Here is a 24,315-nt window from a genome sequence, read left to right as displayed (position 1 = left end):
AGGCATCATAAAAGCAAGAGTGGGGAGTCAGGTGCTTCCAGCAAATCTGAAGTGCAATAGCAAAATAAGCTAGAAGGGCATAGCAGGGAGCCATCAGTCCTATATAGCTCCTTATCAAAGGAACCTATATTACACTGCATGCTTGTAAACTTAGGTCATCAAGAAAATGTGACATTGTACTCATTAAGCTGTTCAAAACAGGAGTATAACATTAAACATGGTTGCTTAAAGGAATATTTAGAACTTGATACCAAAATTCATCAATCCAAGTAATATTATATAATGAAGAATTAATTATTTAAATTTAGTACAATAGAGGCAAATGAACCTAATTACCAAAATATAGTTAATTTTTACATGGGTATGTATTTCTTTATACACGGATGCTTTGTAGATACTGTATGTGCAAAATAATAAGGTGTTTTTATTTAAAGTATGCAGGCACAAATCAAATCAGCATGGACTAGTATTTCTACTCCTAATCTTTTCTACAATACCAATTAGTGACGCTGGGCGAGTGTGGACCTGATTGTCCAAACACAAATGCCTCTAAACATAAATATCTCTAAATAATGACACTCTGAGAATACTCTAAAATACACAGTTCCTTTTGGAATTTAGGTATCAGGGCAAAATGAAGATCCTCCAATACTGCTTATTAATATTCTTTAATGCCCTATAATGAAACCAAAATATTAGATAAAAGCTTGATAGAAAGACCAACAAATAATTATTTTGCTAACTGTTCTCACGGCAGTAGAATGTTTAAAGAAAACAAACAAAAGCATTGGCTTCAAGGTCAAGCCTATATGGGTTTTTAAATCCTAGTCCTAATCAGGGATTTATACAATTCCTGAGCTTCAGTTTTCTAGTATGTAAGACAATGAGATACTAACCTCTGGGGTGGTTGTGAACCTTATTAAAAATAATGCCTAACAGGGACACCTGGGTGGCTCAGTCGGTTAAGTATCTGGCTCTTTGTTTCAGCTCAGGTCATGATCTCATGGGTTGTGGGATGGAGCCCCATGCTGGGCTCCACGTTCAAATTTTAAATGTCCAACATATTCCATACTTTCAGTATTTCCCTAGGAATGTGTTTAATGTGAGAACATCTACAGCCAAAATAATCAGTAATGCAGTCAGTATTCATGGCCAAACATAACTATTTATTAATTTTTTAAATAAACATTCAGTTTCTTCCTTTAAAAAAAAAAAACCTAGAATTTAAATATTTCCCATCCCATCACATACAAGTCTGTATACATTATTTACATCTCTCAATTAAACGTATGACAGATTTTCTGACATTCAGTATCCCCTTTTAAAATGAAATGATGAAGCAGTTAAACTTTGATCAGTAATGACTAGAATTTGAGTAATCTTGGCACAGTTTTCAATATAGTGTTCATGTTGCATTTCATATTTTAGACCATTTTTCCCCATCCAGCTACTTAAAATAGAGAAAAATGGTGTATCTCCACGAGAGCAGGATCCCTGTCTTTTGCATTCTCTGCATTATTTACACTGTGTGAATGCTGCCACTATGCTTCCATTATATGGCACTGGCAGTATTCAGCTTTTGTCCTCAGAAATGATCTCTATCCAACTTTTAAGTCTTGTCATGTTTATTGTATTATCTCTCAACTAGATTTCATGACAGTTCTTTGATAATTTTAAGTAATAATGTATAGGAAAATTTCAAATAGAACAAAAGTTAAGTGTTCCCCACAGGATTAGGGCCCTTACCACCTTAGTTATGCATGTACAAAAATAACAAATACAATCTAGTGGCTGTAAAAAACTATTTCCCCTAAAAATAGTTATCTCTGCAGAACAATTTAAGGAGAAACATGTTCTTAACATGAAAATGCACTAATCTATTTTACAACCTGCACAAGTATTTCAGAACAAAATAAAAATGAAAACATGTGCAAAACACCAACATAAGAATTTAATACACAGAAGAAAAATTAAATATTAACAGAAATTTTAAATCACTAATAATCTTGGGTTTAGTGACACAATTTAAATGAAGCTGTCAACCAAACAAACCAAAAATGCTTATATATGTTGCACCTTCCAACACTTCTGTCAATGTATTGATAGAAAGTACCTCAGAATCACTAACAAGGAGGACCCACACAATCAACCTACTTTGTTTTCTTAGTGCGATGGGGAGGTTGGGAGGTGGTAAGTCAATAGCGTAAGAAGTAACTTAAGGAAAAGGAGATGACAAACATAGAATGAAAAAAGGCCAGTGATTTCAGTATCTTTGAGAATTGTAATCTAAAATTTTCTATTGCACAGCATTACATGCAGAAAAAGAACTTGCATCATACTTGCAAAACTGAGATTATTCAGTATTTTAATCTGTATTTTCTCTCTTTTGTCAAAATTTAAGTACCAGTTCAGCTATAAATGGAAGACGTGGAACACAGTATTATACCTTTAAAATAAATTATTCTCTATGATTAACTCATTAGAAACATCTTAAAAATTCAAATTGTTTACAGTCAGAATTGCTGTATCTTAAACTTTTCCATTAAATCTTGACATATCTTTACCTCTAAATATTAATCTCATACACCATTACACTGATACTAAAAAACAGTAATTCCTATGGGTGAATCTTAACATTATGACAAAACTCTACTATTTGTTATTTTAGGAGTTGTTCTTAAAGTACAGATGCAGAATAGCGTTTCTAAAAATTAGGTCTGTTCTTTAGAATTTCAGATTAAGTTTCAAAATCAGTTTTCCCCTTGGTATGCAGTCACATTTTCAAATTACAAATATACTTCTGGTCCCACAACTTTTAAAAAGACATTCAAAATTTTAAAGTTATAAACAATGTATGAAATGATTATACAATTTTAAATATTTTATCTGTGATATGCAGGCTTAAAATTCAGCATCATTATTATATAAAATTTATTCCAATTTCTTTGTACAATGATCTGCAGGCTTTAAATTCTTTTGTTCATTTGAGTGAAAATATGTTTAAAAAGTAAAGGCTGTTGTTACCTTAAGCTACTTCTATCTTAAACATTGGATCCATTTTTTCTTACTATCCCTTCAATCAAAACTATCCTACAGTAGTTGAGATAAAATTCAAAAGTTATCAGGGAAAGAAACAAAAGTAGAAAACAAGAGATAAACTTTGATTTTTTTAATTAGTATATTTAGCTGTAAGGTAATTAAACTAAATTTTTAAAAATTAAATAAAACCTATACATCCAAATGATACTACTTCAAAGTAGTGACATCAAGAAACTATTCCTTTATTAAATGATGCTACCAATGCTCAAAATGTTCTCTCCTGCAAATTTAGAACCTATGGCAGTCTTTTGAACTTCCCTAATGGTTTAGTTCTAAGAAACCAGCAAAGTAGAGTTGGTTTGGTGGCTGAGATAGGTCATATTAAGCTGCCAAAATTTTTCAGTGCAACTAAAATGATGAAATAAATTTTCTTGCATAGTCATAAACCAATTCTCAAGGCATCTCTAAAAATGTTCCAAAAACATTACAGCTTCAAAACATAGCTGGTAAGAGCAGTGCTCCCCCAGGAACCACTCTGAAGATCAACTCTCATTTGGATGTTTAAGGTATGACATACTTACTTTAAAAGAAAGCCCTACAACTTAATAATTGTATCTCACATATTTTACCATTTCAGTGGTTATCAAAACCTCTCTCAGAGAGGGTGTACATAAAGGTATAAAAGAAATGTCATTTTGCTATTTTCCCGTAAGCAAGGAAAATGCTAATACATAAAATGGAGTTTGGTGATTACATGTAAAATATAAATATCCACACCATCTGTATTTCCTGAAGATAAGAGATTGTAGTGTTTTATCTTTCCTGATAAGCCAGGCAGTAACTCAGTCTGAGATATATTATACACTAAACCTGTCTTCTCCCACCTAATACATTTTATGCTGACCCTTTAGAATTTACAAATGACGAACGGAGAAAGAGCAATCTAAAATCTTTCAATTCAAAGTAAACTGACCACCAAAGCCTCTTCCAGCTAAACTAACACGTGCTACTGTTTTAATGCAGTCTAATGCCATGATTTTTATGGGAAACAAAATAATCAAGTCAGCAAATGAAATCCAGTAGCACCATCTACTGCTTAGTACAAGATTTTCACTCTATTATTAATTTCTCTCCACCACCATTACTCCATCATTTAAAATCATTCCTAAAACTTGCTTCATTTCAAATTTAACCAAAGCATTGTGACAATAATACTATGTTAACTTACTATTTTATATTTTATGCTTTTATTAGTGGACGAGAAAACCAACTTTTGCTTTATGTCTCTGTATAAAGAGCAAGGGGGAAAATCATTATCTTGCTTATTTATAAATTAAGAGATCTGGAAAGAATCTAATACACAATTATAAGCAAACTCTGCTGTAAAACCAAGATTTGATCCTTATTCTATAAAGGGCATCTTACTAATGCTCATGGGAACTAATCAATGTTTTGATAAATCAGTTATTTCTCACATGCTCTGGTGAGTGTTTCCTTACCTATAGCCATGTAACACCATGTACAGTTCCAGGCCTCTCCCTGGGAGAACTTCTCTACTTTGTTACCATATATACACTTACACATCTCCTTACTTCCTAATAATACCTCTGTTGAAAGGAATACTCAGAAGCAGGCACCTGAGATTCTGACACAGTGACAACAAACTCCTATCTACATACAGTAGGGAAGTAGGGCCTACTACTAAACATTAATTTATAGAAACATTTTTTCCGCTTTTACAGTGTACTACTGTGTAAGGCTTAAAAAGAGCAAGAACAATTTTTCACTATTCTCTACACTTGGCTATTGCAACCCCTTTGTTACTGGGTTGATATAAAGTCAAATTCAGTATGGAAGACTACTTGAAAAACCACGTGCTTCATTTTCATAAATAAATAGGACTCAAAATTATTGGACACCAAATTTTATTTTTGAATCAACCATAGTGGCTGATATTACCTATTTGGATAATAAAAGATTTGTTTTAAGGAAATCAGCTTGTTCTCATACACATTACCAATACGTGTCCAATATATTTGCCTCTGCCAGGCTCTCCTGTTACTTCTACTATTGGTACTTGGAGAATGATTGTTAGAAATGAAATGGAGAAAAAGGCAGTTCCTAGTGATAATTGCAATGGAATTAAATTGTATCACTGCTCTCCTTGTTATGGCAAAACAAACTGATTTCATAAGATTCTTTCCTAGTGACCATTTTTAGTCTATATAATTTCAGAACAAGATTTCTACTCTACAAGGAAAAAGGTGTGTATTTCAAACTGAAGGAAGAGTTATATATAGGTAACTGAAGGAAAGACATTTACTAGAAATGACAAAATTAAAACTGGAAGTCTGAAAAAGATATTTCTTGAGAATAAAACTGAAGTAAAAAATGCTAACGTTATTTTAAAAACTAAGTTTCTGAACTTTTTACTCATGGGAATAATTCACTAGACAGTCATGACAAATAAAATGCAAAAGTTAATACTACTGAATTAGCACTTTCATTGTCTGGTATCACTGAAAAGAAAAAGATTTCCTTTCACAGTGGAAAAATTAGAAGTCAGAATGCTTCAAATTGGGCCTATCATAAGCAAAGAAGGTACTGTATCATTTTAAAATGACAGGCAAACACACCAGCTCCATTCACTGAATGGGAATGCTGGAGCATGATCAATTTCCCCAAATAGTCCTTAAATTCCATGTTTAATGTCTACCCTAAAATTAATAATTTATTTTTAACTTCTCATGGAAGTTGATTCCTAAAAGGAAGTCTCTAAGACTTTGTTTACAAGAAATTAAAATCTTCATGCCACTCTATTCAAGGATTTTAAGACAAGACTTTTTGAACTTGAGTCACCATACTTAATCCCATCTATAGCTCCCCATACAAATTAACCCTCCCAACCAAACACACACTCCTATCCATCCCCTCCTCTTCAAAGTAGAAGGGAATTCTGTAGACTTATGGCTCATTTGGCAATTGCTAAGAAACCTCACAGTTCAGCATCACCTCTGAAGTTGGCAAACCTATATATAACCTGATTTTCACACCCACAGTGCAGTTAACATGTAGAAAGAAGCTAAAATGCAACAGGTATTACACGTCAACATCCTCAAGTTTCAGTATCACAGATATCAAGAGATGGAAAAAGACCTGCTTGTAGAACTTTAAGCATTTGTTGAACAGAATTACCACCAATATCAAAAATAATACTAATTTTTTATGTTCTACATGCACACGTTTACAAATTATATTTCTTCAATGTAGTAAAAGCTAGAGATCACCAATTTAGGTAAACTATGGCTTTTATCATAGATATTTTAAAACATGCATCAGTAAGTGCCCTGGGTAGTATTCCTAATATTTCAAGCCCTGTTCAGTTCTATGTCTGTGCTCTGCACCTCAGAAGTAAGCCTGCCAAAGGCACTTAAAAACGTAAGTCTTTTGGGGACTTCAAAAATCGGCCACAACAACACAGAACCCCCATTCATCAGCAGTCCAATCAAGTAAGCATTTTCTTTCAACACACAGTATTATCAAAAATTTTGCAAGTAATCAAACCAAAAAAAAAAAAACTGTATGCCACTAAGACAAAATTTACCCCTATCAAATATATAGAGAATGGTTCTTGGCTTCCTCTAGCAATAGAATATGGTTTCATTTATTCAGAATAAAGAAAAACTAACCCAAACAGGCACCCCAAACCTAGGACAAAAACGATCAAGATAAAAATAAAACACAACAAAATCCATATACACTCCACACACTTCATTTGAGGAACAACTTGCACAGCTCTTCATCCTTTTATCTGTCCTTTGAGGTGAGTTTTTCAATCAGTTCTTGGAGTGGTGCAAGTTCTCTTCTATCAATAAGGTTGAATTCCTATGCATGATAAAGACAGGAAAAAATAGTAAAGACGTATTATTTACTTACATCTCATTCCAAAGCAGATTTCTATTAACATTTGTTGGAAATTAGCTTTCAAAGTAAATAAAAGTCTAATCTTTTTTTCAATACAATGTTTTTCTCTTCCCTAGCTCTGTCTTCCTTAGACAAATCACTTAAGCACTTTGGATATTATGTTGTACATGTCTATTATAATATTAGAGTAAATCCCCCTACCTCATAAAATTACTGTGGGGACTAAATGTGATACTGTGTGTTAACCACTTCATGTAATCCCTGGCATAACAGTAAGTGGGAGTGCTGCTTCTTGTTAAAAGGGAATAACCTGAGTATCATTTATATATAGTCAGCCAAATGGGGACCAAAAAATCTAGCATCTCAGGCAAATTTCAGCATTATAAGAAGAGTGAAAGAGTTAACACCTGCAAACTATCATGAAATGGGGTATGAGAATAAGGTGAGTAACGTGTAAAGTCCTATAAGAAACAAATTAGGAAGCCTGGATTTAATTTTTGCTTCTTTAAAATTCCACCCCTGTCATTCTGAAGTTCAGTTCTGAATAGATTTCCCCAAAACTATAAAATTGTAAGGCTAATAAATATCGACTGTCTATACTTCTGATCTTCTGCCATAGTGGGGCATTCTGAGCTCTCATTTTCGGTCATTTATTAACATGATCATATGCCAACCACTATAGTAAATACTGGGGAGAAGCATTAGGGGCATTAAGAGCAAGCCTACCCCTAAGATTTGTGGGATCTGGACTAAGAACACAAATGGATATATATATGACTATTACTATTAAATTTTACATTAAGCTAATACACTGTTAAATAAAACATGTTCTATTTCCCCACCTTGACAAATGTGCCTTCATAGTGAGCACGAAAACAGAATCAAATTTAGAATTCTCAAAATTCCTCAGTATTCTACACTGGGAAGTAGTAACATGAGGAGAGCCTGTCCCTGACCCTCAGCAAATTTCCCTGATCTTCCAAACCCCCAGCTCCACCCTGCACTTCAAGGGGCCTCACTTGCAGGAGTGTGACACCTGGCTGGTTTATATAGGCCATGGCCAGACACCCTCACAAACTGCTGCCATCTGACTACCCCCTAGCCTAGATCTAGAGGTACATATATCAGAGATATGACCTTCCCTTGAAAGAATGGACCCAAGGATAAGATCCATGCAGACGCTGGAAATACAACTGGGACGATGTGGAAAGGAAATTCTGAAGTGTCAGGTACCTAAGCACAAACCAGTGGGATCTGGGAGGTACAACTCTTTGCCCTGTGGGTCCCTTACACTGTAGGGAGTACAGCTAGAGAAGTGCCAGAATAGGGTTGTCTAAATAGTGAGGCCCAGGGCAGAGGCCCCTCTTGCTCAGTCAAGGGGTGATTGTATAATTAATGGACCCACCTTTAAGAAGGTCACAGTGTCTTAAGATATAAAACGGCTCAGATGTGGTAAATGCTGTATTTATCAATCCCCTACTATTTGCTAGGAGTTGAGAGATAACGTTGTACCTTAAGAGAAGATCATACAGGGATGCATGGGTGGCTCAGCTGGTTGGGAGTCTGACTTCAGCTCAGGTCATGCTCTCGGGGTCCTGGGATCGAGCCCCAAGATGAGACAGGATCCGCACTCAGTAGGGAGTCTGCCTCCCCTCTCCCTCTGCCTCTCCCCCTGCTCATGCTCTATCTCTTTCTCAAATAAATAAATAAAATCTTAAAAAAAAAAGTAAAAATCATACAGTAAGATAAAACTAACCCAATCCTAAATCACTAAAACCTGAACATTGGCAATCATGTTCTGCCTAAACCAAATCACAGAAGTAAACTTTGAAATAACATTTTCTTTGTTTCTGTGGGTGTCTGTAGGTGGGATACCATGGTGAAGTAACTGCTCGGAGCAACAGTTTTGGCAAGTTAGGATCTCCTAAAATGTGTTTATATAGGTGAAATTAAGACACAAAATGTGTGTGTTCAGTATGAGAGGTAGGTATAGAGGGAAAATAGACACATTTTTCTTTAGTGGAGATGGGGTAAGGGGAGGGCATTTGTAAGTATATGCCCACAGATATAAAAAAATTACACAGATTCAAGATTTGGACCTCTGCCTATCATCTACCCCCTCAACCTCCAACAACAACAAAAAAAAGCTGGTCAGCTTAACTATTTCCACCTCTTTTTCACTCCTGCCTATTAGTGGTCTAAATATTATAGCAGGATGAAAATATCCAACTTCTCTTAGTCTACACCTCTGAGAACTAAAGGGAGAAGGAAGAGGAGGTCAACCAGAGTCAGAAAAAACACTAATGGACCTCTGGAATAGCAACATTCCTTGGGACCTTTTTTTTCCTCTCTGGATATAATGAGTAGTACCTAACTTAAAAATTATTCAGAATATGGTTTTTAAAAGGAAGAAAAAAAGGTATTATATACAAAGTCCATTTCCAGGCCAGAATATGCTTAAAAAAAAAAAAAAATCTAGGGTAGACAGGAATTAAGGGTTAAGACGATTAGGAGGAATGCTAATGTGCTAAAGGTACCAAGTTCATCTACAGGCCTGCCAAACTAGCCAGGTTCCTAACTCAGTCCCTCCATATGGCCTGCTAAATGAAGCAAATTCAAAGCAAGACCTCAAAGATCCATTTTAGACTTGCATGCAACCAATATGGAGATGAATGGAATTCAGAAACAAAAGGCCTTATCATCATGGTAAGTATAAAAGAGGATAAAGACTAGACAGAGAAGGCAAATTTTATCCTAAAAGTATGGATGGAGGATTCACCTTGGAACTCTGCAGATAACTGGTTTTACTGAGCAAAAAAGGCCTCCTAATTCAACTTACCTGGACAAAAAAAATAAAGTGCTTGAAAGATGTATTGAGATGCGCTTCCTCCTGAAGTTGGATCACAGGGTCAAAATGCTGGTGATAAATGTGAGCATAAACCCTAAAGAGGCGTTTGAGTATAGTTTTTGCCACAGACATGAAATTCTTCGGGAATGGGACACCTAATAAATAGATAAACAACGCCCTCTATTAACAAGAGACAAGAACAAGGCAGTAGGAGTTTGTCAACAAACGGCAACATAAATTAACAAGACAAAGCTGAAAGGAAGTATTTGTGAATTACTAATAATACCCACTGTACTTTCTGGAAGTTCTCAACATATCATGAATGAAAATAAACTTTAAAACTTCCATGGAATTAGAACTAGACATTAGCAAGCCCCTTAAGCCTTTTTACCTACCACTTTACTAAAATGAAATAAATTTATGCCTAAGATGGTAATGAAGCTAAAACTCATACTCATATTCTCAGATTTCTTAACATCAAGTCTCAATATAAATATTTGCTGAACACAAACAATACTAACCATGCTCAGTGTTGCTTACAATGCCTGCAATACATTTTTATGTTTTCTCTATGCAAATTATTTCATAACACTCCCAGGTCTACATTTATTCTGAAATTAGCTGAAGTCCCTCTCAATGAGGCTGTTTTGTGAGTAAGAGCACTTTTACAGAATTAAACAAATACAAGACTAGAAAAAATACAAAATTCCATGTCCTTTGTCAAACTGGCTAAATGACCCAGATTTGGATTCAGTGTTATCACATTGCCTTATCACACTGCCTACTGCTCATTTTAAAATATTATAGGTCACGGGGCACCTGGCTGGCTCAGTCAGTAGAGGGCTGGGGTTTTAAGTTCAAGCCCCATGCTGGGTGCAGAGATTACTTTAAAAAAAAAGTCTTAAAAATATATATATATATGCATACATATTTAAATATTACATATTTATGTATATAGTATATTGTGTGTGTGTATATATATATATATATATAGTGATCTATTTATATATAAATAGATCACAAAGAAACATAAGACAAACCAAAATGAAGGGACACTATATAAATTAGTATGCTTATACTCTTCGAAAAGATCAATGTCATAAAGAACCAAAAAAGAATGAAGTATACATATTCCATACTAAAAAAGCTACAGAAACATGACAAGTGAATGAAAACAGAAATCAAAGATTTTCTTTTACTATAAAGGATATTACTGGGAACATTTGAAAAATCTGAAGAAAATCTGTAAATTAAACAACAGTATTATATCATTGTTAAATTCCTGATTTTGATAGTTATACTGTGATTTTCTAAGAAAATATACACTGAAGCACATTTGGATAAAGGGGCATCATACATACAACTTACTCTCAAGCAGTTCAGGAAAAAGAAAACATGAAGTTGGGGGGAGGAGAGAGAAGACAAATGTGGTAAAACGTTAGCCACTAAAAAATCTGGAAGAAGAAAAAAAATCTGGAAGAAGGATACACAGGAATTCTTTGCATAATTCTTGCAAATTTTCTAAAAGCCTGAAATTCAGTCAAAATAAAAGGTTATAAAATATAAAATATATGTGAAATCCAGTCATAATAAAAGGTTATATAAAAAATATATATAATATATATATAAAATGTATTACAGGAGATAAAAGGTGCTAGCACTTAACCAAAACGATTATGATAGATATAAGTAATGCAGTCCTGAAAACCAGATCTTTTTATTACAAAGGCTCCAAAGTAGTTAAAACATTCAATAAATGTGTTTAAAACAATCCATAATAACAGCAACTATTTCCATTGCGGTCTCCTCCACACCATTCCTCCAAACTCTAAAAGCATACAATATAGTCAAAAAGTTGTCTGTTGATAGAAGAACTAATTCTTATTTTTTTCAGAAAACACAAGTTGTAAGAAGTTTGAGAGGGTAAAATTATATGAATTATCTAGATGTGAACAATTTCCACTTGAAAGAAAATATAATTTTCTTAAAAGCAAATATAAAAAAAGCAAAAGTCACTCAGTAGGTAACAGGCTAACCCCGCAAATCTTGTTTTCTTCTCACCTAGCTTGATTTCGCAGTCTGTAAGATTCACACTGTAGTCATAAATTCAAACTCCCTCTCTGCCACAAATACACCATAAACCTGGAGATAAGTCATACAAACTCCTTCCCTAAACAAGAAATGGATATGACTGTGGCAGATGATACTCCCTGCCTACCCAGTATCCAGTCCCTTTTTTCTATAACACAGGCTAAATTTTGTTACTTTTGAAGATACACTAATCTTCTCGTTGTTTAAAATTACAGGGAGCTTTCACTTAATGTTCATGATAAACTCAGTGTGAAAAAGAGAAAACACTTTTAAATGTATAAGATTAGAAATATTTTGATAGGTATGGTAGTTTAGTATAGTTCCTGGAACAGAGAGCCAATAAGCTCTAGAAACACATTAAATTAGATAAATCATAGGGGCGCCTGGGTGGCTCAGTCACTAATCATCTGCCTTTGGCTCAGGTCATGACCCCAGGGTCCTGGGATCTAGCCCTGCATCGGGCTCCCTGCTCAGCGGGAAGCCTGCTTCTCCCTCTCCCACTCCCCATGCTTGTGCTCTCTCTCTTGCTGTGTCTCTCCCTGTCAAATAAATAAATAAAATCTTTAAAAAAAATTAGATAAATCGTAATGGATTCTGATTATACAAAACAATTATACCAATTTTTGATGGAAATAATGTCTCATCATCCAACTGGTCCTGAACCCAAGTCATCAGGTAATCAATATACTTTGGCGCAGAGCACTTAATAGGCTTCTTTATGTTTGTTCCATCTGCCCAATGATACTCATATCTGTATTGGAAAGATAACAGGCACATAGAATATCAGTATATACCTATACAAAATGTGTGTATTTTTATATTATATATGCATGTATATTATGAATGTACACAGGACATGTTTTAAACAATCTGCTCCTCTAAATAAAGATATTTTGCATTTAGCATTTAAATTTAGAGCCTTTAAACTGTTACTAGACTATTTTGCATTTATCATGATCCAAACTAAGCAGGTCCCATCAAACTCATCTTTTGTAAGCTTTTCTTTATATACAGCATTTATATTTTAGAATCATACACTGCCATAGTAGAAAACCTAGCTAGCTTTCCACTTCTCCATTTCTCTGATAACCACCTTTAATCTTTATGGTTGTTTTTCTTCTTTGAAAAACATTTCTCCTTATGCAATTCTCCTTATACAATTCTTTTAACTTGGGACTTTAAATTTTGGGTTAAGGATAGATAATGACATGGAAGCTCCAAAGTAACGTGCACAAAGAAAATGAGTCAATATCTGAGTACATTTGGTTGAGGAGCTAAATATGCCTTTAAAGAAACATGGCAACCCAAATAAAGATGCCTATAGGACCTGGGTATTAACAGAACACTATCCTTTGGTATAATCAACATTTAATGTACACCTACCATGTGAGAAATACTGTTCTTGACCAAGGGACACTAACTTTCCATACCGTCAAGGAAAACAGACTAGTAGAGGAAATAGGCTTGTAAATGAGTAGGTAAAAACAGTTTGGCAAGAATGATAATAGAGTTACACACACACACACACACACACACACACACACACACACACACACATAACCACAGCCTGATTTTTAAGATAGGGAATATGCACACAGCTGAAACTCCAAAGCATAAAATCTCTAAACTGAATTATCAATTTTGTATTTTAGTTTCCAGAAGATTACTTCTACCATTTAGCTTCTCTCTTTGAATCAATTTTGTTATTCTAACCTTGTTCCAGTTTGAACTGACAAAATGATAGGTCAGTGAGTCTACCAAAGAAGGTGAAATATAATGGAAAAATACTACAGAGTACTTTAAATGATCTTGAGATAGGTTAAATAAGGAAGCTTTCCATTTAATCATAACTACTTACACCTGAAAAATAAACTTCAACATGATACACATGAAGAAACATTCTAACAGCATACCTTACTGCCAACCCTGGGCAACAGGGATGACTGTCAAGTCTACTCTCCAAGAAGAGATTCCCCAACATTTGGTATTCTATTCCACTGCTTAATCACTTTCACTGTCAAGAGATTCTTTCTAATCTGAAACTAAAGTTCTGAGGGGGACTCAAGCCTGTTCTTATTTGATCCTCTTAGGAGACAGAGACCACAAATGGTAGAACTTTTAGCATCATTACTCTTCACTTAAAGACAGGGACTCATCCATGTTTTCTCCCACATGTTAAGAAACCTTAACATTTTGCCTTTCCTCCCAATCATATTTTTCATTTTGTTAGTGATCAGGTCTATTTTTAAATGCAAAAATCAAAAGCAGACACAGTTGACCTAGAAATCATTTTCAATATTCTGAAGCTTTTTTTAAGCCTACTAATTCTCAATGTCCCAAAGCTTTTTGATATACTGCTTATACCTCTACAGCTTATAACTATGATTTTCTGATCCATTCTTCTTCTTTTGTCATGTTTATACTGAAGATGACTTCATCCTGTAACTTTATTTTGCCCACACTGATTTTTTTATTCCACTTTTGGCAGATCATTCTCTTTGAAACTTATTTGTCATCATGGTATGAACTTATCAACTGCAAACTGTAAAATATTCATCATTTCTTGGTTAATAATAATAATAAATAATAACTGACAAAATCCTCTGAGGTATCACTCAATAACACTTTGCAAGGGGCCAGTACTAAGCTACTAATAAATGCCTCTCCTTGGTACAATCCCAAGCATCTTCTGCTAAAGATGGACATGAGGACAACTGCATCTCCTCAGCACTAACAACGGACAAAACTTAAGACTCTCAAAATATGGGGCGCCTGGGTGGCTCAGTTGGTTAAGCGACTGCCTTCGGCTCAGGTCATGATCCTGGAGTTCCAGGATCGAGTCCCGCATCGGGCTCCCTGCTCAGCAGGGAGTCGGCTTCTCCCTCTGACCCTCCCTCCTCTCATGTGTGCTCTCTCTCTCTCATTCTCTCTCTCTCAAATAAATAAATAAAATCTTAAAAAAAAAAAGACTCTCAAAATAAAAAGGAAGGGAGGGAAGTAAATGGAAGCAAAGGCAGAAGGAGGGGAAGGAAGAAGGGAAGGAAGGAGAAGGAAGGAAAGAATAAAAAGAAGAAAGGTAGTTGGAAGGATGGATGAATGGAAGGAAAAAGAAAAGGAAGATCATTTTTGTTTTTATAGTATCTTTATAGAGATCCTGTGCCTGTTACTTTCAAAGAAATACATACATTCTTTCTAGCCAGCTTTTTAGAGAAGGTTTCTGTGGAGAAAGTGATCACAGCAGTATTCTAAGTGGCAGTAATTCTCCCTAGTTCACAGGATATTGGTATAATATCAGAAAACCTCACAGTAAAAGACTAGTCAATTTCAAGGGGAGAAATGACAAATTTGAGGTAAAGAAACCTTGCAGACACTAAGATGATAAAGTAATCAGGGTTAACATCACCAGTGATGGGATGGTTGACACTGTGTGCCCCCTGATATGATCCACCGAGAAAAAAATGATCATTTCTATGGTGTCCACCCAAGAACGCATAGCCTGAATGTGGTCATAAGGAAACGTCAGATAGCCTGTGTCAGGCGTCCCCAAGACCACCCCCAGGTTTGATGATTTGCTAAGAGGACTTACAGAACTCAGCACACAGTTGTACTCACAGTTATTATTTATTACAGTGAAAGAACACAAACCAAAATCAGCAAAAAAGAAAAAACAAATGGGGCAAAGTCCAGAGGAAACCATGCACAAGTTTCCAAGGGTCTTTTCCCAGTGGAGTCAGAGGGCCCACTTAAATTCCCCTAAGACTCAGTTATGATAACACATGTTAAATACTGTCTACCAGGTAAGCTCATTGGAGACTCAGTGTCCAATAAAAAATGTTTTATTTATTGGGGGATGGCCAAGTAGGCACCCTCTGGGTGGCACACATTAAAATTCTAGATTCCCAGAAGGAAAGCATTAGCCATACTGTTTGTACAAAGAGTTTAGGCATAGTGAGCCAGTCTCATCTTAAGTTAGGGAGGTGGAAACCCTTTTGAAATCCGAGTTCCCAAGGCACCTGGGTGGCTCAGTTGTTAAGCGTCTGCCTTTGGCTAGGGTCATGATCCCAGGGTCCTGGGATAGAGCCCCGCATAGGCTCCCTGCTCATAGGGGAGCCTGCTTCTCCCTCTCCCACTCCTGCTGCTTGTGCTCTTTCTCTTGCTCACTGTCAAATAAATAAAGAAAACTTTAAAAAAAAAAAAAAAGAAAAGAAAAAGAAATCCAACTTCCCAGTTGCTATCCATGGATCAACCTTGTAAATAGGCCTTTCAAGAGATAAAGTCAGGCCTGCTATGTTAACTCTTTTCCATAAAAAGGGCAATACCAGAAAAAGACCGAGAAATTATTCTAAATTGTAGGTACCTGAAGAGATAAGTCAAATCAATGCAATACATATTCCTAGATAGGACCCTGGATCCTAGACCAGAAAGGGGAAACTGAGATATTGCTGAAGCAGTCATGAAATGTGAATGGTGTCCACGGACTGGAAGAAGTGATCTGGAGGGTCTGTATGCTGACTATGTAGAAGAGTGCCCTTGTTTTTGGAAAATACACAGCTGAGTATGAAGAGAAAAGAGGCATTAATGTCTACAACTTGCTCAAAAGGTTCAGAAAAAATTAATGTTAATGAGTATATACACAGAGTAGTGATGAAGCAAATGCAGTAAAATGTTAATAACTGGGGAATCTGTTGTGAAAGAAATATGGGAATTCCTTATGCTCTTTTGGCAACTTTTCTGTACACTTAAAATTATTGGAAGCTTCAAAGTTTGAAATAGTCTGAAAATAAGTTCTTTTCAAAAAAAATTACCTTAAGAAATACTCAAATCATATTCTTTTGAACAAACTGTCAGTCCTCTTTAAAAGGACTGGATTCCAAGAAACATCTAAACTCACTTGGAATTAATTTGAAGGATAAGGTAGACAACTCCAACTAGGTAACACTTTGCTCAATATGTGAATTTGGTCAAAAAATAAAGTACGACTATGAACTAATAACACTGCATCTCTTGGGTAGTTAGTAATCTGACTCTTTAAAAGTCACCCAAAATAGTCTACAGTAAGTGATTAGCAATCTAAGGTCACAACTTATAATGATAATACTCCTAAACACTTTAAGTTTGGGCAGTGTTGTTTTGTTTTGATATTTACACCTTATATATGATGGGAGTGTAGGATACACTTTATAAAAAGTCACACTAAAAATTAAAACCTCTCTCTTTATGTCTTGTATCAATTAATATTTCTTGTAATAATATAATAATACAATGTAGAAAGTAAGAATAGAGGCACTAGAATCGAAGTGACTTAGATTTCAATTCTGGTTCAGCCTGCTTCTAGATAATAGGACCTTGGACATGTTACCTAACCTTTCTCAGACTCAATTTCTTTTCTTACCTCATAGGGTTGCTGTATGAAGTGAAAGATAAAATGTATGAAAGGCCTAACATTTTAGGTAGCATTAATAAATGGTAGCAGTCATTATCAGCCATAGTAATAATAAAATTGTTTCAAAAATTTATTGATCTAAGCAAACATTTACCAAGTGCTAACTAGGTGGCAGGCACTGTTCTTGCACCAAAAGGGATTTAAACAAAGAAGGAATCTAATGGGTTAAATAAGACATGTATAAAGAGTGTAAGTATAATATAACAAAGAAATGTAATCACAAAGACAAAAAAGTTAAATAGATCAGATCTAGTCTGAAAAAAATCAAAAGGTTCATAAAGAAAGAAGCATTTGATGTGGACCTTGCAGATGGGTAAGATTTTTTGAACTATTACCAGATAATGATTGGAGGGAGATGGGAAGAGAAGAAAAATATCCAAAAGAATAATGGAATGAGGGGCGCCTGGGTGGCTCGGTCATTAAGCGTCTGCCTTCGGCTCAGGTCATGATCCCAGGGTCCTGGGATTGAGCCCCGCATCGGGCTCCCTGCATCGGGCTCCCTGCTCCGCGGGAAGCCTGCTTCTCCCTCCCCACTCCCCCTGCTTGTGTTCCCTCTCTCGCTGAGTCTCTCTCTGTAAAATAAATAAATAAAATCTTAAAAAAAAAAAAAAAGAATGGAATGAGCAAGTTTTCAGAGTATAAGTAATGGAGGGAATAGTAAGGTGTTTCCAGTAATTTAGTTTGGATAGACAAGAGGAGATTCATAAACAAAGAGAGGAAAGGAGGAAGGAGGATTATACAGGGAGAGCCATAAAGCTCAGGCTAAAAAATCTGGACTTAATATATCATTAGTGAACCACTGAAGGAGATGCTAAATAGAGAAACTATATGGTCAGAAACTTTCTTCTTATCTAAGACCTTTTAAGTAAAAATGAGAATTGATCATAAACCATGTCTTACTTTGGGCCAGCTGACATCACTGGACAACTTTCCTCTGTACAGAAATCTGTGATTGTTCCATAAAGCATATTAATCTGATTGAAGAAATCCACAGCTGCAAAGCAAGTATCAGTTTTCAGTAAAAAATTAAATTTTAATTTTACTCAAGGAGAATCCTAGATTTATCAGTGTTCTTTCCTCTACAAAGAAGAGGCAAAAAGCATACACAGAAATCACAACACGTGGCTACTCTGAAATTAGGGGCTTCTGTTTATTAAGTTCATCCTTAGGTGGGTGAAAAAAAAACAACCACAGAGTGGGAGAAATTCTTTGCAACACACAGAGCCAACAAAAATTTGGGGGTGCATCCAACTCCTGATTTTAGCCCAGGTCATGATCTCAGGGTCCTGGGATCCAGCCCCATGTCGGGCTCATCTGGCTCCAGCTTAAGATTCTCTCTTTCCCTCTCCCTCAGCCTCTCCCACCACTCCCACCACCTCCCCACACCCACTTGCACTCTCTCTCAAAGAAGAAAAACATATTGTGTTCAGAATATATGAAGAACTCCTATGCCTTCGGCTCAGGTCATGATCCTGGAGTCCCGGGATCGAGTCCCATGTCGGGCTCCCTGCTCAGCAGGGAGTCTGCTTCTCCCTCTGACCCTCTCATGCTCTCTATCTCATTCTCTCTCTCAAATAAATAAATAAAATCTTAAAAAAAAAAAAAGAACTCCTATGGATTAAAAAGAAAAAGACAACATAGTAGAAAAATGTGAGACAGTTTTGAACCAGCACTTAACAAAAGGAAGCTTCCAAATTGCCAAAAAGCACAAGAGATTGGCAATCATGGAACTGCAAATTTAAATGATAGTGGGATGCCATTCCACAGCTATCAAAAAAGCTACAATGTATCTGAAAATGCAAAGAACTAAGAATATCCAACATATTCTTGAACAAGATGAACATCAAAATTTATGAAGCACAACGAAGAAAACTGTGTGGTCTTAATAAACTAATGGAACAGAATGGAGACCAGACACAGGTTAGCACAGAAGTGTATTAGTTTCAGGTGTACAATATAGTGATTCAACAATTCTATACATTATTCAGTGCTCATCACATTAAGTGTACTCTTTATCCTCTTCATTTATTTCACCCATTCCCCAACCTATCTCCACAAATAAATTTCTTAAGAAGAGCACAAAAAGGACTAATAACACAGTTTTCTATGTTTCACTGGATTTATTCCTAGGGTTTTTTATATTTTTGATGCTATTTCTAATTTTGATATTGACTCCAGTAACAATCTTGTTAAATTTATCTATTGGTAATAATAATCTTGGTGTAGTAATAACAATCCTAATATTCTGGTTTTTCAACATTCATTCATATTGACTGAATGAATATGCTTTCTTCCAAGAGAAATTAAGATAACCATCCCACTTGGGTGCCTGGGTGGCTCAGTCAGTTAAGCGTCTGACCTTAACGTGAGATCAAGCCCCACGCTGGGCTCCACCCTGGGTGTGGAGCCTACTTAAGATTCTCTCTCGTCCTTGCGATGCCTGGGTGGCTCAGTCGGTTAAGCGTCCGCCTTAGGCTCAAGTCATGATCTCGGGGTCCTGGGATCAAGCCCCATGGTTGGGCTCCCTGGTCAGTGCGCTGGAGCCTGCTTCTCCCTTTCCCACTGCCCCTCCCTACCACTCATGCTCTCTCTCTCACACACTCTCTCTCTCTCAAATAAATAAATAAAATCTTAAAAAAAAAAGATTCTCTCTCGTCTTCTCCCTCTGCCTCATCCCCCCTCACACGACCTCTCTTAAAAAAAAAAAGAAAGAAAACAATCCCATGTATAAATCCACCCATAAAAGTAAGATACCTAGTAAATCTAACCAAAGAGGTGAAAGACCTATACTCTGAAAACTATAAAACACTGATGAAAGAAATTAAAGATGACACAAAGAAATAGGAATGTCTTGGAAGGACATGGATTGGAAGAGCAAATGTTAAAATGTCTATACTACCCAAATCAATTTACAGATTTAATGTAATCTCTATCAAAACATCAACAGCATTTTCCACACAACTAGAACAAACAATCCTAAAATTTGTATGGAACCACAAAAGATCCTGAATAGCCAAAGCAATCTTGAAAAAGGAAAGCAAAGCTGGAGGTATCACAATTCCAGATTTGAAGGTGTATTACAAAGCTGTAGTAATCAAAACAGTATAGTACTGGCACCAAAAGAGACACATAGATCAAGGGAATAGAACAGAAAACCCAGACATAAACCCAGAATGGTCAATGGTCAATTAATCTTTGACAAAGCAGGAAAAGAGTAATGCAATGGGAAAACTGTTCAGCTACATGTAAAAAAATGAAACTGTACCACTTTCTTACACCAAACACTAAAGAAACTCAAAATGGATTAAAGACCTAAATGTGAGACACAAAACCATAAAAACCCTAGAAGAGAGCACAGGCAGTAATGTCTCTGACACAGAAGAGAGCCACATTTTTCTAAATATGTCTCCTGAGGCAAGGGAAATAAAAGAAAAATTAAACTATTGGAACTACATCAAAATAAACAGCTTCTACATAGCAAAGAAAACAACCAACAAAGCTAACAGGCAACCTACTGAATGGGAGAACATACTTGCAAATGGCCTGTCTGATAAAGGGTTAATATCCAAAATATATAAAGAATTAAAAAACACCCAAAAAACAAATAATCCAATTAAAAATGTGGCAGAAGACATGAACAGACATTTCTCCAAAGAAGATATACAGATGGCCAACAGACACATGAAAAGATGTTCATCATCACTTACCATCAGGGAAATGCAAATCAAAACTACAAGATATCAACTCACACCTTGTCAGAATGGCTAAAATCAACAACACAAGAAACAGGTGTTGGAGAGGATGTGAAGAAAAGGAACCTTCAGGCAGTGCTGGTGGGAATGCAAACTGATGTAGCCACTGGAAGACAGTATAGAGGGTCCTCAAAAAACTAAAAATAGAATTACCATATGATCCAGTAATTCCACTACTGGTTATTTACCCAAAGAAAACAAAAACACTAAATTCGAAAAGATATATGCACCCCTATGTTTACTGCAGCATTATTTATAACAGCCAAAATATGGAAGCAAGCCAAGTAAGTGTCCATTAACAGATGAATGGATAAAGAAGATCTCTCTCTCTCTCTCTCTCTCTCACACACACACACACACACACACACACACACACACAAGTATTACTCAGCCACAAAAAAGAATGAAATCTTGCTACCTGCAACAACATAGATGGATCTAGAGAGTATAATGCTAAGTGAAATAAGCCAGTCAAAAACGACAAATACCATATGGTTTCACTCCTATATGGAATTTAAGAAATGAAACAAAGAAAAGAGACAAACCAAAAATCAGACTCTTAACTATAGAGAACTAGTGGTAGCCAGAGGGGAGGCGGTGGGGGCTGGGGGGGAAATGGGTGAAACAGGTGAAGGGCATTAAGAGTACACTTATCTTGATGAGCACTGAGTAATGTATAGAATTGGTGAAACACTATCGTATATCTGAAACTAATATAACACTGTATATTAACTACACTGGATTTAAATTTTTTTTAAAAAGTCTACCCAAAAATAAAAGAGTATCTCAAACATATTTTACTAACTTCAAAAATCATTATTGAATTGCCTTAAAAAAAAAGCATAATGTAAACAAATAACTGAGTATGCTACTGGAAGAGGCAATTTAGTATAGTGGCTAAAGTGTAGTCTCTACTTGTCATGATGAACACTGGGTGATGCATGGAAGTCATGAATCACTATATCGTACACCTGAGACTAATACAATGCTGTACGTTAACTAACTGGAATTAAACTAAAAACTTAAAAAAAAAAGTGTAGTTTTGGGTCGCCTGGGTGGCTCAGTCGTTAAGCGTCTGCCTTCGGCTCAGGTCATGGTCCCAGGGTCCTGGGATCAAGCCCCGCATTGGGCTCCCTGCTCCGCGGGAGGCCTGCTTCTCCCTCTCCCACTCCCCCTGCTTGTGTTCCCTCTCTCGCTGTGTCTCTGTCAAATAAATAAAATCTTAAAAAAAAAAAAAGTATAGTTTCTAAAATTCTAAAGCTCTATATCTGAGCCCAGTTTCTATCATTTGATAGCTGTATGACCTAGGCAAATTACTAATCTTTCTGTCTCACCTTCCTTATCCATATTAAACTGAAATAACAACAGAACCTACATCATGAGGCTATAAAGATGAAATAAAAAGAATCCATGCAGAAAGGGTAACTGAGGGCCAGACATAGAATTAATGTTCCATAAATATTAAATGCTGTTATTATTACAATTTTTTCTACTGAAGATGGTAAATCTATGCTTTGTGTTACATTGTAACAGGAGATAAAAATTTCAAAAAACTCCATACTCACAAATATAATAACATAAAGGCTAAAGTGGATTGAGGTATCACTTTAACTGTGGCATTAGGTTTGATAACTAGATCCTTGAACAAACAACATCCAAACACTCATCTACAATGAGGCTACTAACCTAATTTAGAGTCTACCTAGAAACAGATAGGCTACTTACTGTTCACTGCAACCCATTCATTTAGATCTTCCCCCTCAGGAAGCATGACAGCCATCCGGAGATTGCCACTACCAAGTGTGGCTTCTGCATGCTTTAGGAGTTCATACTGGTGAGAACCCTCTGGGATGTTCTTCTTTGGTTTAAATGTTTTAGAGGAGCGGCTACCACTATGAATAGAAAAGAAAAAAAGAACCTCAATATTTAAGGCATGACTTTCAACAGAATATTCCACATTGTACTACTGAATAAAGTAACATTGAGGTGATCCTAAAGTCCACAAATAGCCCTAAATTGTATTGGATACATTAAATCCCAGCAAAATAATTGTTGTAGCTACTATGTTTGATACCCAAAACTCCTACAAACCTCTACATTCCCTACTGCAACTCCCTAGGAGAAAGATAATTTTTAGCTATAATTCATCCAGCTTTTCACAATAAATTAATGATTCAGGATTATAAATTGTAGTCTACAAGAACAAAGTACTTGTTTCCGGTCATTTTATTCCTTTTCACCCCTATTAAGTCTCTCATTCTAATACAAATAATTTATTTCCTTCATTAAAGATAGTTTTATGTCAATAAAACATAAAAACCCTAGAGTGAGAAAGAGAAGCTACATGTTCTGCCCAATTATAGGAAGCAACAGCAATCTTAATCCAGAATTTCACATATGCAGGTAAGTAGCTAGACATTAATATGGCTGACTTGCTCAAATTTCTGAATTCGTGTGGATACACACATGCATTTTTTAAATGGGTCAAATGAAACTAGTCTTAGAAATGGTTTTAAGAGTTTTTAAGAGATAGATTTTTCTATTAATGCTATCAAATTCTTATCAAACTGTATTATATCCCAGTCATCCCTTCTCAATACTTCCCTTTTCTTCTCTTCATATAAAAAAGGAACAGTTAAGAATGAATTAGAGGAGGCTGGGTAAGTGGCAACTCTGTAAAGTTTAATGTTACTAAATCCATACCACCAAAACATTCAGACATGTGAGCTTATACATACGAAAGAGGAATTCCAAAAAGAATAGATGAACAATAGTTATACTTTCCAAGCTCTCCATAGCTTTTCACTCACTACCCCTTCTCCCAAGCGTAATCCCATGATCTCTCCTGTCTTCCCCAAGGTAAAGGGTAGTTCTCAATGTTGCTTACATATTATAGTCACTTGATATGCTTTCCAAAAAGTACTGAGGATCCTGAGATAAACTAAGCATCTACCAATCAACCCAAATATCCAATCAAATGACAAGTATTTTTCATTTCTAAGGCAATGGCATTCTCCTTTAAATCGGTCTCGTCTCAGGTGTTCAACTGGAGTAAACTGAGGTTCTTCAACTCTAACACTGCCCCCTCTCCCTGCCAGGTATCTCTACTTAACAGTCAAGGTATCTCTAAAAGCCCTGATCAGACATTACTCCTCTGCTTAAAACCACTCAGTGGTTTAAAAAAAAAAAAAAAAAAAAACACTCAGTGGTTTTCCAAT

The 24,315-nt window shown here is 35.8% G+C and overlaps 1 protein-coding gene across 2 annotated transcripts in view; it reads right to left on the bottom strand.

Moving 5' to 3' along the window:
- Positions 1-1,145: 1,145 nt before the first annotated feature.
- MOB1B (MOB kinase activator 1B) overlaps positions 1,146-24,315 on the bottom strand; it is a 61,338-nt gene continuing 38,168 nt past the window's right edge. For both annotated transcript variants that reach the window (XM_025887549.2, XM_073891769.1), the window contains exons 2-6: positions 22,823-22,989; positions 18,246-18,339; positions 12,520-12,653; positions 9,803-9,966; positions 1,146-6,924 (exon numbers count right to left, since the gene is read on the bottom strand). In XM_025887549.2, coding sequence (XP_025743334.1) covers positions 6,847-6,924; positions 9,803-9,966; positions 12,520-12,653; positions 18,246-18,339; positions 22,823-22,989 — 637 coding nt within the window. In that variant the 3' untranslated portion in view covers positions 1,146-6,846. The remainder of the gene's footprint in view (positions 6,925-9,802; positions 9,967-12,519; positions 12,654-18,245; positions 18,340-22,822; positions 22,990-24,315) is intronic.

Source organism: Callorhinus ursinus, unplaced genomic scaffold, assembly GCF_003265705.2.
Source record: "Callorhinus ursinus isolate GAN/ISIS: 27379988/994484 unplaced genomic scaffold, GSC_fseal_2.0 scaffold4, whole genome shotgun sequence".
Classification (NCBI taxonomy): Eukaryota; Metazoa; Chordata; class Mammalia; order Carnivora; family Otariidae; genus Callorhinus; species Callorhinus ursinus.
This window is presented reverse-complemented; position numbering and strand designations above follow the sequence as displayed.